The following is a 16,028-nucleotide window of genomic DNA, read 5'->3' as shown; positions in this document are numbered from 1 at the left end:
CAACCTGCTAAAAAGCTTGTGCTTTCTGTTTTCTGATTGATAATAAAATGCATTTGAAATAATTTAGCCAACTTGGAACGAGTAGACCTGCCCTTGAAAAGCTATGGTCATTGTTAAGTCATTGATTTCATGAGGTCAATTGAGAATAATACTACCTTATACTAACTAATGTAAACATGGTTGGCTTCTGGGAGTGACACTTTATCAGGTTCTCTGAATATGAATAATCTGTTTTCTCATTTTGTGGACCGATGTGCCAAGCTAGCCCTCATGATCTTTTTGGTGTTACCTGGTAAGCCATTAGTTATGTTTATACAATATTGTCCCTCCTTGTTTTCTCAAATCACGTAACGCAATGAAACATTTGTGCAACAGAGTAGAGGTCTGCATATTAGACCAGAGTAGAGGTCCCGACCAGATTTCTTGCGGCGCGGGATTAAATTCCCAAATACAACGCGGCAACGGTCGGTAACTCTGGTGCAATTTGAAGTATTAGTATTTTGTTAAGACCAATAAAATTATAGACCATTTTTGTACAACCCACATTTTTTTTTCTCTCTGCGACACTTGTTCCTATTGTGTTGTAAATGTTAAATCAATTGTATCCTGACAAGACGAATAAAAATAGGAATACAATTTATTTTACATATTTATTTGTTACTACTGTGTTGGCAGCAAAATGTTAAAAGACACAAAATTCGTTTAACATTTTGCTGTCAATAAAAGACTCTTGGCAAGACGAATAAAATAACAAATACAATTTTGTGCAGACTACACTTATATTTGTCAGCCTATCTCTCTTTCTTTCAGTAGAGAAAATTTAAATGTGTGATTCTGGAAACGAGATCTAAATTTAGCGGGAACGGTCGGGTCAGGAAGAAAATTATTCAAAGCGGACAGCGGGTGAACAAAGAGTGAATACAGGTGCTGATCATAAAATTAGAATATCATGAAAAAGTTGATTTATTTCAGTAATACCATTCAAAAAGTGAAACTTGTATATTAGATTCATTCATTACACACAGACTGATATATTTCAAATGTTTATTTACTTTAATTTTGATGATTATAACTGACAACAAATGAAAGTCCCAAATTCAGGATCTCAGAAAATTAGAATATCAATTAATCAATTAAGACCAATGCAAAAAAAAAATATTTTTAGAAATGTTGGCCAACTGAAAAGTATGAACACGAAAAGTATGAGCATGTACAGCACTCAATATTTAGTTGGGGCTCCTTTGGCCTGGATTACTGCAGCAATGCGGCGTGGCATGGAGTCGATCAGTCTGTGGCACTGCTCAGGTGTTATGAGAGCCCAGGTTGCTCTGATAGTGGCCTTCAGCTCTTCTGAATTGTTGGGTCTGGCGTATTGCATCTTCCTCTTCACAATACCCCATAGGTTTTCTATGGGGTTAAGGTCAGGCGAGTTTGCTGGCCAATCAAGAACAGGGATACCATGGTCCTTAAACCAGGTACTGGTAGCTTTGGCAGTGTGTGCAGGTGCCAAGTCCTGTTGGAAAATTAAATCTGCATCTCCATAAAGTTGGTCAGCAGCAGGAAGCATGAAGTGCTCTAAAACGTCCTGGTAGACGGCTGCGTTGACCTTGGACCTCAGAAAACACAATGGACCAACACCAGCAGATGACATGGCACCCCAAACCATCAATGACTGTGGAAACTTTACACTGGACCTCAAGCAACGTGGATTATGTGCCTCTCCTCTCTTCCTCCAGACTCTGGGACCTTGATTTCCAAAGGAAATGCAAAATTTACTTTCATCAGAGAACATAACTTTGGACCACTCAGCAGCAGTCCAGTCAAGACGCTTCTGACGCTGTCTCTTGTTCAAGAGTGGCTTGACACAAGGAATGCGACAGCTGAAACCCATGTCTTGCATACGTCTGTGCGTGGTGGTTCTTGAAGCACTGACTCCAGCTGCAGTCCACTCTTTGTGAATCTCCCCCACATTTTTGAATGGGTTTTGTTTCACAATCCTCTCCAGGGTGCGGTTATCCCTATTGCTTGTACACTTTTTTTCTACCACATCTTGTCCTTCCCTTCGCCTCTCTATTAATGTGCTTGGACACAGAGCTCTGTGAACAGCCAGCCTCTTTAGCAATGACATTTTGTGTCTTGCCCTCCTTGTGCAAGGTGTCAATGGTCGTCTTTTGGACAACTGTCAAGTCAGCAGTCTTCCCCATGATTGTGTAGCCTACAGAACTAGACTGAGAGACCATTTAAAGGCTTTTGCAGGTGTTTTGCGTTAATTAGCTGATTAGAGTGTGGCACCAGGGGTCTTCAAAATTGAACATTTTCACAATATTCTAATTTTCTGAGATACTGAATTTGGGACTTTCATTAGTTGTCAGTTATAATCATCAAAATGAAAGGAAATAAACATTTGAAATATATCAGTCTGTGGGTAATGAATGAATCTAATATACAAGTTTCACTTTTTGAATGATATTACTGAAATAAATCAACTTTTTCATGATATTCTTATTTTATGACCAGCACCTGTATATCGCGGGAGCGGGTGGGTGCGGGATATAACCTCGCGGGAGCGGGTGGGAGCAGGATTTAAAAAACAGTCCCATGCAGACCTCTACAACAGAGCAGACATGTAATGCAATTCTTCCTCCAATTATTCCAGTGATCGATCATTTTATGCCTAGATTAACTGATCATATTGATGATCATATTTAAGATACTTGATTGTTCACCCTAAATTACCATGTCAGCTCTTCAGTCAACTCTGTGAGTGAGTCATTAGCTGTCTTTGTGAAGGGCAGTTATGGTGAAGAGGGTGTGTTCTTGTGTGTCTCTACGAGCTCAATGATCATGGAATGTCACACAGGGCAGAGGAGCTCCATAATGAAGCTAAAGCTATTGTGTGATGTTTGAGTCATACAGAACAAGTGGTCCACGCCTATGATGCATGACTCGGTTTGTTCTAAGATGTCTTTGTTTAGAGCTGCATGCATGTCTTTGTGTATTTAGGTGTGTTTTTGTGTGTATGTCTGCCTGCCTGTGTTACTGGTCATCATAACTTTAAGTTGATAGAATATTTTGATTTCCACTTTTTACACATTATTCCGTTAGAAATGTAGCAAAATTATATTTTGACAAGTATGTTAAAGGGGTCATGAACTGAGAATCCAAAATTCCCTTTATCTTTTGACATACAAGAGGTCACTGTACCATAAAAACATCCTGTAAGTTTCAGAACTCAAAAGTTTATCGTTAGTCTAAAAACAGCTTCTGTTGAAGCCAGTCGGCCAAAATGACATTGTGTGTAATATACCACTCTATGATGTAATGGTGTGGATAAGCACCACCTCCACAGAAGAAGATCAACGCCTGCTTCTACAGCGCTGCCTGTTTAGCCCCGCCCACCTTTTCATGCATGTAGTGTTTATGAGAGAGGCGAACGCGTAGCTGTATGCAGAAACCAAATGATAAAACAAGACGCTGTGCAGTGCCAAGTTGTGAAAAAAAAGTCTTTGCATTGCCTTTATTCTGATCCCAACTTGGAATAGATTAACTTTATATTTAATAAGGTGACCAGACATGCTGTTTCCCGGGGACATGTTCTGCCCAGAATTTCTAAATTGCCTAAAATAATGATCAAAATACCACAAGAGTGATTCAAAACCATAAGGAGCCATCTGCTCTGCTCTCTTTAGCTCTCGCGGTACTTTGATGTCATACAATGATCAATCCGTGTAACGCAAATGGCTAAAACCTGGTTATTTTAGGCCTTATTTTTAATGAAGTTTCAAGCTATGTCAGTAAGAACTTGGTCACTTCATTTTACCATGGATTCGTTTACAAATGAGGCACAGTTCAACGCAGGATTTTCAGAAAGGTTGAAACTGAAAAACAATGCTGTGCTGGCTATATTGGATCCGAAACAAATGTTGCAACACACAAGTGTGAGTAACTGTTTTTATCAAGTGACCATTATTGCTTTGTTTGTTAGTCGTGGCCTAATGGAGAGAGCCGGACTTGTAACCCAAAGGTCACAGGTTCGAGTCTCAGGTCCTGCAAGGACTGTAGGTGGGGGGAGTGAATGTCCAGCGCTCTCTCCACCCTCAATACCACGACTGAGGTGAGACCTTTGAGCAAGTCACTGAACCCCCAACTGCTCCCCGGGTGTAGCAGCATTGGCTGCCCACTTCCTTTCCTTTCCTTTCTCCTAATATTATAACAGTTTAATTTAAGTCTTGCCTGTTTTAAAGTATTTTAAAATCAAATTTATTCCTGTGATGAAAGCTGAATTTTCAGAATCATTACTCCAGTCTTTAGTGTCACATGATCCTTCAGAAATCTTACTAATATGCAGATTTTCTGCTCAAGAAACATTTCTTATGTTGTGTTGCTTAATATTTTTGTGGATTCTTTAATGAATATAAAATTCAAAAGAATAGCACTTAGCCTACTTGAAACATGCTTTGTAACAGTCCTATTGATCAATGTAATGGATCCTTTAATAAAAGTATCATTCATTTTAAACGGTAGTGAACATTGTCTTTGAATGGTAGTGTATATATTAAATAATGCAAATGTTCCCCAGCCACTGGAATGGAGAAAAGCAAATTGTGCATGGTGTTAAAGGTTGTCAATGAAGAATGTAGGTGATTTCACAGACAGCGAGATTGAGGTTTGGAGGTTTGGGTTTGAATGCGTGTGGGGGAAGGGAGTGTGTGATTGACACTGTGCTAAGAGCTACAATAACCACACTTATGCTGCTCATCAGGAGAAGAAAGAGACAGATGCAGCAAACACAGTGCTGTTATTGTATTCAATGACTACACACACACTCACACAGACAGCCACACATAGTTTTTCTGTGCAATTACCAAAATGATAAGGCCTTTGCATCTCTCGTATTATCTCTTGTATTATTAACCTTTTCCGGTGTCCATTTATTTGAAACTTTCTGAGTGTGAATTTATATGCTTCAACTGCATTTGATCTAAGATTTTTTAGTGACAGCGAATTTGTCATATTTTAATGCTGGTTTGACCAACCATGAAATCTGAGGTTCTCATAGCAGTGACTTTGAATAAGGGGGATTGTTGTGGCTTGCTGTAGACCTGCATTGTGGTTGTGCTACACAGACACTGCATTTTTGTCTTTGGTTGAGAGTGCAATTTTTGCGACACTACTGGCACCAAAAGGAAATGCAACAGCAAAGACACAAATCTTTTTTTGTTGTTGTTGGTGTTGGTGTTGTTTATTTTATCATAAAAAAACACATACTTCAGATTTAAAATTAAAACAAATCATAACATATAAAATACAAAAAAATCATAATGGTGATGATGGCAATATTCTATTCTGATGTGGATAAAGATCTTGCATCATCAGTTTTATTAAAGGTCATTTTCAAACCACATTTTTTGACTGTCTCTCCATTCCCGCTGCCTATACAGAGATTAGTGCTAGGTTCAGGACGTTGCTGTTTGGTTGTGGCTGCACTGCTTCGACTAACTGGAGATGAGAGTGTGTTTGTGTGTGCTTTATAAGTACTAATAAACAGCCTATGTGCTAGTAATAGAGATGCTAGTAAGCACCTAGTTAATAGTGAGAATTGGTTCCTAAACTAAAGAATTACCAAGATAGGAATAGTAGTGTCACCCCATAGATTGCATTGGGGTTTTGTGGTCATGGTTTCGGTACGGTTCTTAGCGTATTTATAAATGCTTATAAATTTTAGTCTATTTGTTAACGCTGCTGCCGTGTCCTTCAAATACCAGTACCAGTGTACCAGTACATGTGGAGATTCAAACATCATCTGCTGTGCTATGTTACTGTATTCGACTGCGCCATCTAGCGGTTTGGCTGTGAGCAGATGCGTATTTGATGCTTGGTTTTCTTCGCCAAAACAGGTCTTCCACATGCATTGTTAGGACTGAGATTAATCGCAGTACAAATGCGAACCGAAGGTGGCGAGTATGGTTCTCTTCTTCCTTTTATTTGTTTTAAACAAGAACAATTACACCCCTAGCACTGATAGACATCTGATGATTTTCTGATGCATATTACGGTCGAAATGATAAGAACTTGGTTTGATATGAGTGCTGTTGAGAATTAAATAATCAATGTGATTTTCAAAAGTTTGGCAGCTTAGTGGCATCTTTTATCAAAAGATAAACTTTAAATTGAAATTGATGAAAGTGACAATAAAGACATTTATAATGTTACAAAAGATTTCTGTTTCAAGTAAATGCTGTTTACAGAAATCCTGAAAGAGTTTATCACATTTTTTCAACAAAAATCTATTAAACAGCATAACTGTTTCCTACAGTAATAATAAGAAATGTTTCTTGAGCAGCAAATCGGCATATTAGAATGATTTCTGAAGGATCATGTGGCACTGAAGACTAGAGGAATAACTGTAGTAAAGAAAAATCAGCTTTGCCATCACAGAAATAAATAACATTTTAAAAGACACTTATTTTAAATTCTAATAATATTTCATAATTTTCCTGACTATAAGAGACTTGAAACAAATCCTACCAACCCCATCCACAAGATCCACAATAAAAACTGTCTACCAAAAGATCAGTATTTGTCCAGTAAATAAAAATTTTCTGCTATTCCAGTGGTTTCTGTATAACCGTCACAGCATTATTCTATTTTGTTCCCTCTGTAAGTCTATTATTTTACCATTCTTATGGTTTCGGATAACCCTGCCCCTACATGTCACGTAAAAACAAAATGAGCTGTGTTTTTTTCTGTCTAATTGGCAGTTCTTGGCCAGAATATGGTTTCAGTGTAGACCAGACGTGTTACTGATTAGTCAGATGTCTGACTTTGTGAAACTACAGAAACAGGGTTTATTTCTGTTCCAAACCCAAACAGGGCTTACCAAATGTTCCTTTGAGAAAACACCACATTTATCTGTCTTTAGTAGTTTAGTAATGTGTGTATGAACGCATGTTTGTCTATTTCTCTGTCTACATTATTCTCTAAATATAATGCACATTCCCTCTCTCTCTTTAATGGCTTAGGTTGTGGCTTAGTTGCTCCGTTTGTGTCTGTGGTTTGTTGTAGGATGCACAAATAGCTTGTTGTTGTAATGCAGTACAAAACACTTAAACAGTTCACATATGCCGTACAGTCATTTTACTTCTTGGTTGTATTCAAACAGCTTCACAGGTTTGCAGTATGAGGTGGCATAGATGTAAAACTGGAATACACTACATAACTTTTGACCAGATTTTTAAACTGTCTGAACGAAACGAACTAATTTCCTAGTGTATGATGAACAAAGACTTATTTATTTTATTTTATTTTTAGCTGTAGACTGTGATTCCATCAGGAAATGTTTGATATTTTGAGCTGATTCTATTTTTGAGATTAATCAGAATAAAACAGAAATTGTGATATGGCTTATTGTGATTATTAGGTCGCAAAGGCTGCAATTTTAGGGCTGTTACTAATTATTATATTTTCTATTGATTTTTGTTTCTGGTTATCTAACCATTGGTAAATCTATAAGTTATTTCTGATTAACTTGCCAATAAATAATAACTGTAACTTCTGCCATTTATTTTACAAATAACAAATTTCCAACATAAAAACACAAAGTTCCTAGAGTTAAGAGGCATTTATTATTAATATGTTTGTCAAAATAAATTCAAACCAACAGCAGGTAGTGCCGATTATATTTGGAAATGGATTTGCATTATTTATTCTTATTTATTATTTAAGATACATATTATTTTTACTTACTCAAGTAACACTTGCTGTTCACAAGTGTTGTTTCGTAGTTCAAACATTTCAGTAAGTTGTACTGTATCATACTTTCTGTGTTTGTTTATTTCACGCTATAATATTAAAGAGGAAGAAATGATTGGTTTACGTTTTTAATACTAGACAATATTAGAGCCCTCTCATCATAAACACTGAATTAACTAGTTAATCACAGCAGCCGCAATCAAAATCTCAATTCTTTTTCCCAATTAATTACGCAGCACCTTCAATACATAATCTCACTTCCCTTATTTCCACAGATTAACCCAGCCCTGATATACACGTCTTCAAGGAGGCCTGTTTACATCCACGGCGTCAAGAACCCTGTAGTATCCTTCCAAGTCCCTGCGTCACCGCTTGACTTTTCCTGTCCTGGGTTCCTCCATCATGTCAAGTCCTAGCAGCAGCCCAGAGAGAGAGGGAGGGATGGCAGGTTCTGTTCAGCTGGAGGACCTCAACTTGCCTCCTGGTCTAGAGACTGACCCTCCTTTAGCTGGCAGCCCAGTGCTCAGTCCGGATTCCAGTTCCCATGATGCTGTGCTCTCTGCCCCGACGGCCTCCCCGGCTGATTCGGAGAACCTCAGTCCAGATGAGCTCGAGCTTTTGGCTAAACTGGAGGAACAGAACAGGTAAAACAAGAGCAACGTACATCCAAAACAGTTTGCAAATATTTTTTGGAAGTCAGTGACCAAAACTGTTTGGTTACCATGATTCTTCAAAATACATTCTTAATGTTCCACAGAAGAAGAAAAAACTCCTACAGGTTTAGAACAACATGAGAGTGAGCAAATAATTTTTTTGGTGAACTATCCCTTTAAAGATCCCTTTAAAGTTCACCTAAAAATGAAAAACATGCCATTGTTTACTCTTTTTTTCTGAATTTCCTGGCTGCTCTTTTCCATATGTGACCCTGGACCACAAAACCAGTCATAAGTAGCATGGGTATATTTGTAGCAATAGCCAACAATACATTGTATGGGTCAAAATTATAGATTTTTTTTTATGCCACAAATCATTAGGACATTAAGTAAAGATCATGTTCCATGGGGATATTTTGTAAATTTCCTACTGTAAATATATCAAAACTTAATTTTTGATTAGTAATATGCATTGCTAAGGACTTCATTTGGACGACCTTAAAGGCGATTTTCTCAATGTTTAGTTTTTTTGCACCCTCAGATTCCAGATTTTCAAATAGTTGTATCTCAGCCAAATTTGGTCCGATGCTAACAAAGCATACATCAACGGACAGCCTATTTATTCATATTATATTTATTGATGTAATGTATAAATCTCAGTTTCGAAAAACTGACCCTTATGACTGGTTTTGTGGTCCTGGGTCATATAATGAAAGTGAATGAAGACCAGAATGCCATGTACCAAAATTACACAATTTTTTATCAAAATGTCATAACTCAATCTTCCGGTCAAAGAACAGACTCATCTCTGGTGATGTGTGTTTAGTCCACTTAAACTCCCGTATTTTACAATCGATTGCAAGCTCACATTCATAGCTGCCTCCACCAATCAACAACCAATGGACAGAATCAAGTCCCCGCCATACATTTTCTATTCTTCAATTTCACTTGGACATATGTCATAAGTTGTTGCAACTTTGTTGTTATTCCCTGAAAATCAGTGTAGCTCTTGGCATGATCATGAGAGAAGTAACAATGTCTGGTTCGCTCTCCTAAATCTGATTATATTTCAATAATCGTATTGTTTTAGTTCACAGATCCAGTCTTAATGATTTGTTCATAAATCTGATTTATCTGGTCCTCGGGTTAAACTTCAATGATCTGGTCTCAGCGGTTAACAGCTTACTGAAAAGGAAGAATGACAACCTAATTTGTTTTCTTTTTCTTTTTTTATGTTACTCACACAGAGCTATGACTTCAAAAGAATATAATTTGTATAGACTTGTCTTCATGCACGTATGGTGCCTTTTTGTAATTTCAAAGATTGATAGACCCAGTTCTCAGTCACTTTTAATATATTAAAAAGGAGTGGCCAGGAAACATTTTATAAATCACATTTTGCATTCAAAAAATGGTTTCAAACCTCTGAGTTTAGCAAATGGGTAATTGCACAGAGCAAATGTCAAAGCGCAACGCATGTGTCATACAGACACACACATAGTGTGTTGCGCTTTGATACTTGACACCCCTCAGAAGGTAGCAACGCCTCAACAAAGGGAACACTATGCATGCTTGAGACAAAAAAGCTACATGTGTGGTTTCTCATTTGATCTGCGACTGGCAAACTCATAGCAGTTAAGCTTCTCTTCCTGTAACAGCTGATATGTAACAAGCTTTCGTTATTTATCAGTTGTGGTGGTTACCTGGCAACAGTTACCATGCTGAATGTAGAACTTTAGTGGGTCATTTAAGAGGACCGCAGCTGCACTCGTTGAAATTAGTTGAAACATTCTCTGTGCTTCTGTCAGAGAGATCGCCAAGATTCCTTGAGATTACACTAAGCATTAATAAGCTAATATTCAGCTGATATAGTCTGGCTGAAATACAGTATTTTGAATTCAAGTGGTGGTGGAGTCAACAGGCGTGTATAAAGAAGCATTTTATTGTGTTTAGTGGTCTGTGCCAAGGCAACCATCACTATTACTCATGCTTAACTTGGAATTTGAACAAACTTTGTGTCCCACACGGTGCTATATCTTACGCACTAAAGGTCACATTTATCGTTGATTTATGAAATTTTGCCAGCGGAATCCAGTCATTGGAAATTTTGCGTAAGGGCGCAATATTTCCCCATGCGGATTTTGCATTAAGTTCAAGTTTTTCATATGATTTCGTTCTGTTGAACAACGGAATGCTGCTTGGTTTCTGTGTGAGCTGTGCTTTATACATCCCTTCACTGTTGACAGTGGACAATAGACTGTTTTTGTTGCAGAATTGTGACCATGCTCTAACATTTGAAGGTGGGACCCTAGACATATTCTAGGGGCTAGAATATCACAGAGGGTGGGTGGGTTAAAAAAAAAATTAATTTCTCTGATTTTAATCGACTCTCATTCTGATGGACCAACATTGATTTTTAAATCCCAAGAATTGTTCTTTTAGTCTAGGCTGTTTTCACTTGATGTGTGAACAAAACGTCACTGAACATTATTTGTAGTGCACGTCCCATCCAATAAATGACAATAACGAAGTCTCAGCTGTCATATTATGATAATTTTATACATTTTGATGCTTTTTATGAATTTGGTTGCTGTAGCTACTCAGTTCAAGCAAAGCAACAGTGTGGAAGTTTTCTTTAGAAAATGAAAAAAATATTGATTTAAGTTATTTGTTGTTGTTATCCCATCCTGCAGATTGTACCCTAAACTCTATGTTCTTAATCCTAATCACCACCAACACACAGTTTAAATGCAGTAATTGCGAATTTTGCATTTAGACAAGTTCTCTTGACTAAAGTAAATTCAAGGACACAGTGGTGATAGTATATATTAAAGATGTATACTACCATTCAAAAGAGTGGGTCAGTATGATTTTCAAAGCTCTTTAGATTTTTAAGTCTTATTAAATACATTTATTTGATAAAAAATACAGTACAATCAGTAATATTGTGAATTATAACGAAGAATATGGAAATAAAACCCATTTCCTTTTGGGTAGCAGCCTAGATGTCTAACCACTAGGCTGTGCTACCATTTGTATGTACCCTGATCTCAGTGTGTTGTGTTGCATTCAGGTTGCTAGAGGCAGATTCCAAATCTATGCGCTCAATGAGTGGATCTCGGAGGAATAGTGGCTCCTCTCTGGTGTCAAGCTCATCTGCATCTTCTAACCTGTCCCATCTGGAAGAAGACACTTGGATCCTGTGGGGACGGATTGTCAATGAGTGGGACGAGTGGAGACGAAAGAAGGACAAACTTCTGAAGGTGATCGATTGGTCCTTTTTTCGTTCTCGAATCTGAATGACAGTGTGTTAACCCACATCATAGACACTAGACAAAAGGATCTGAAACTTGTACATTCATCAATTATTTTCTGCCTTACCCTCTCTCTATCTGCAGGAGCTAATAAGGAAAGGCATTCCTCATCATTTCCGAGCAATCGTTTGGCAGTTATTATGTAATGCCACTGAGATGCCAGTAAAGAATCAGTACTCTGAACTCTTAAAGATGTCCTCACCCTGTGAAAAACTCATACGCAGAGATATTGCCCGTACATATCCAGAGCACGACTTCTTCAAAGGCCAGGACAGCCTGGGACAGGAAGTTCTGTTTAATGTCATGAAGGTGAGAAAGACAGAAATGGGTGCTGGAAGAAAGATCAGATAAAGTGGAGACACAGTAGAGCAAATAAAAGAAAGAGTGAGTGGTAATTGATTGAACAAAAACAGAAAAATTGACAAAATGTAATTTTCACGCTAATAACAAAACAAAACAAAAAATTAAAGAGTTCTTCCAAAAAAAAAAAGCAAATAGTCATAATTTACTCAAATGTGATGTCATTCCAAACCTACATGATTTTCTTCCTTCTGTAGAAGAAGAAAATTAGCAAAATGTGGAAGCTGATGTTTTCAATACAATGAAAATGAGAGGTAAACGAGGAAATAATACAAAATACAAGAAAATATTGTGAAATATTATGGTTTAAAGTAACCGTTTTATTATTTGAATATATTTTAAAATGTAATTTATTTTTGTAATGGCATAACAAAATACTTATATTAATAATATGCATTGCTAATAACTTCATTTGGACAAATTTAAAGGCAATTTTCTCAGTATTTAGATTTTTTGCACCCTCAGATTGCAGATTTTCAACTAGTTGTATCCCAGCCAAATATTGTCCTATCCTAACAAACCATACATCAATGGAAAGCTTATTTATTCAGCTTTCAGATGATGTATAAATCTCAATTTTGAAAAATTGACCCTTATGACTGTTTTTATGGTCCAGGGTCACACACATATATATACTATAATTTTAATCTGAATTGATGTTTCTTGATCTCACAGGCATATTCTCTTGTTGATCGTGAGGTTGGTTATTGTCAGGGCAGTGCCTTCATCGTAGGATTGCTACTTATGCAGGTTTGCTTATTAATGAACTAAAGTAAGATAATGAAATGTCTGTGAGCCAAACTTTGCATACACCAAATTCATCATTCATTGCGTTTTTGTAGATGCCAGAGGAGGAAGCCTTCTGTGTGTTTGTCAGACTAATGCAGGAGTACAGGCTTAGAGAGTTGTTTAAGCCCAGCATGGCTGAGCTGGGTCTGTGCATCTACCAGTTTGAACACTTGCTGCAGGTAAGGAAGAGTACTTTATAGAATCCAGACTAATAAAAATGTGCATATAATAAAAGAAAAAAATGCATAATAGACTGCCTGTTTGATCATGGAGTGTGCTGTGTCTACTATGACAAATTTGCTGTTGTAAAGAGAAAGAAGTCTCTTGTGCTCACTAAGACTGCATATATTTGATTAAAAAAAAAAACATTAATATTGTGAAAAATTATTACAATTTAAATGAAGTGTTTACTAATTCAAGTGTTTTGTATTTAAAATGTAATGTATATATATGAAGGCAAAGCTGAATTTTTAGCATCATTGCATCAGCATCAGTTTCTTACATATTTCATACTGCATGCCAAGATAGCTGGAGTAATGCCACGTTTGTCCACAAGGAGGCAACATATTTGTAGTGCATAGATGTAGTCAATAGGCAATCCATTTGCTTCTTCACAGAAGCATTTTTATCAAATGTCTTTCACAGTATAGTTTTTTTTTTTTTTTTTTTACTAGTATCATGTTTTTATCTCTGTGATCAGGAGCAGCTGCCGGAGCTGAATGTTCATTTCCGCTCTCAGAGTTTCCATACGTCTATGTATGCCTCGTCCTGGTTTCTTACACTCTTCCTAACCTTCCTGCCCCTGCCAATAGCTACACGTATCTTTGACATCTTTATGTATGAGGTATGGACACAAGAGACTGTGTGTGTTTGCGTGTTGCTGATTTGAGCTGTATACTTGGGACCAAATGTTCCCGGAAGTTAGCAACATCTGAAAAACTCAAAATTACAAATGGTTGTTTTTATAGTTTTACTATGTCCTAATCAACCTGAATGTGCAAAGAACACATTTTAGTGTACTATAATGAAAATTTAAAATGTTAAAGTTTGTGTGAGGCTAAAGTAAAAGGGTAAAGTCAATATTATGGCAAGAGTAAAGTCAATGGAAAGTCCCCACCTTAATATATAAACACTATCAAGTGCAGAATTTGTGTGTACTGTATGTGTTGCATGCAGGTTTTCAGTTTTTTCAAAGGTGTGAATGCATCTTGGGGTTTGTAAGAACTTATTAGAGAAATGAATATACTAGGGTGTGAGCACTTGTTGTACTTGTCTATGATTGTATGAATACTGTGTGTTGTGTTCTCAGGGTTTGGAGATCATATTCCGAGTTGGAATAGCGATATTGCAGTACAACCAGACAGACCTCATACAGCTAGACATGGAGGGAATGTCACAGGTTAGAGGAAAATCATCTCTGCTATGTACATCAATAAATGCAACAACATAAACAGCAACACTTGATGTTTGTTTAACAATCTCACCACAGCACTTTCAGAAGGTGATTCCACATCAGTTTGATAGCTGCCCAGATAAGATGATCCTACGGGCTTATCAAGTCAAATACAATCCCAAGAGAATGAAAAAGTGAGTGATCTGAAAATTTAAATGAGTGATCTGTGCGTAAAAAGTAAAGGGAGATTCACAATAAATAAAAGAAAGTTTAGTGATTCTCTCGATTCAGTTGTTGTCTTTTCATCCACAGGTTAGAAAAGGAATATACCGCTATTAAGAACAAAGAGATGGAGGAACAGATTGAAATTAAGGTCTGTATATGCGTGTTTAGATATAATGGCACATATATTGCTTAAAACCTAGATTTGGTTCAGCTAGTTTGGGCCCTAACATGTAAATTTTGCTTCTACGCGCACAAATGGCTTTATCCAATGATATTTCTCTTGTGTTTCATAAAGGATAAAAGTTTACTAAAAAAAAAAATACGTATGTACCTTTGCTATGTATGTACCTTTGCCCATTTGGGTTTGATTTATAAATAAAACCCCCAAAAAAATTTTCCATCATTTACTTATGAAGTGAAGTGACATACTGCCAAGTATGGTGACCCATGCTCGGAATTCGTGCTCTGCATTTAACCCATCCAACGTGCACACACACAGCAGTAAACACACACACACACACCGTGAACATACACCCGGAGCAGTGGGCAGCCATTTATGCTGCAGCGCCCGGGGAGCAGTTGGGGGTTCGGTGCCTTGCTCAAGGGCACCTCAGTCGTGGTATTGAGGGTGGAGAGAGCGCTGGACATTCACTCCCCCCACCTACAATCCCTGCCGGCCCGAGACTCGAACCCGCAACCTTTGGATTACAAGTCCAACTCTCTAACCATTAGGCCACGCCCACAAGGAATATATTATAGATAGTAAAGTATTCAACATTTTTGGTAATTAAAATAGAGCTTAAAGAAAATAATATAAAGATTTGATGAAAAACATAATTTTCTTTATATTCAATTTTTTTCTGTTTTAAATCATTTGCTTTTTAAATAAAATATATTTAAAATATTTTTTGCTTTTTCATTTTAACAGAGACTACGTACAGAAAATAGACTACTGAAGCAGAGAATTGAGACACTGGAAAAAGTGAGATGGTTTCTTCAAAGCAATATGCATGAACCTAAAATAGAAAACTTGAATAGTTTGTGTTTGAGTAAACAATGTAAATATCTTTATTATGTGAGTCATGTAAAGTTTAGTAGAAAAACAATGTAGATTTTCAGATGCTCAGCTGTATTGCCTCCTTCCTAATGGTACATTTTTTTGAAGTCTCATCTCATCTCACAAACACACTCTCATTCTGCACTTTTATGTTTTATACTTTTACAATCCTTCACCACTTGATTTTTTTTCCTACCCAACTTTTAAAAATGTTCCCTTTTTCTTCTTTTCACGTGTGTCTGTGGTTTTCCACACCTTTTTGCTCATCCATTGTTTCCTTTCTTTTCCCCTGTTCTTTCTGTCCATATTTTCAACCTTTTCTTTCTTCTCTCTGTTCCTTTCTTTCCTTTTTTCGTCCTTTTCTTGCGGTGTTGTAGGAGAGTGCTGCATTAGCAGACAGGTTGATTCAGGTACAGTACTGTCAAGCCATCTCCTCACTAATCCCTCCTGCCTTTCCTCCTCCTCAATCACTCAATCATATGCTT

At 37.1% G+C, this 16,028-nt stretch overlaps 1 protein-coding gene across 1 annotated transcript in view; it reads left to right on the top strand.

The window, feature by feature from the left end:
* The window catches only part of LOC306872083 (EVI5-like protein), a 43,806-nt gene that overhangs the window by 4,515 nt on the left and 23,263 nt on the right, over positions 1 to 16,028 (top strand). Inside the window, exons 2-12 of the mRNA XM_079420458.1 lie at positions 8,028 to 8,396; positions 11,479 to 11,668; positions 11,804 to 12,028; positions 12,755 to 12,829; positions 12,922 to 13,047; positions 13,569 to 13,712; positions 14,178 to 14,267; positions 14,358 to 14,455; positions 14,574 to 14,634; positions 15,415 to 15,468; positions 15,921 to 15,953. Coding sequence (XP_079276584.1) covers positions 8,155 to 8,396; positions 11,479 to 11,668; positions 11,804 to 12,028; positions 12,755 to 12,829; positions 12,922 to 13,047; positions 13,569 to 13,712; positions 14,178 to 14,267; positions 14,358 to 14,455; positions 14,574 to 14,634; positions 15,415 to 15,468; positions 15,921 to 15,953 — 1,338 coding nt within the window. The 5' untranslated portion in view covers positions 8,028 to 8,154. The remainder of the gene's footprint in view (positions 1 to 8,027; positions 8,397 to 11,478; positions 11,669 to 11,803; positions 12,029 to 12,754; positions 12,830 to 12,921; positions 13,048 to 13,568; positions 13,713 to 14,177; positions 14,268 to 14,357; positions 14,456 to 14,573; positions 14,635 to 15,414; positions 15,469 to 15,920; positions 15,954 to 16,028) is intronic.

This window comes from Barbus barbus, assembly GCF_936440315.1.
Source record: "Barbus barbus genome assembly, chromosome: 7".
Taxonomy (NCBI): domain Eukaryota; kingdom Metazoa; phylum Chordata; class Actinopteri; order Cypriniformes; family Cyprinidae; genus Barbus; species Barbus barbus.
Note: the sequence above shows the minus strand (reverse complement) of the source record. Positions and strands in the feature narration are given on the sequence as shown.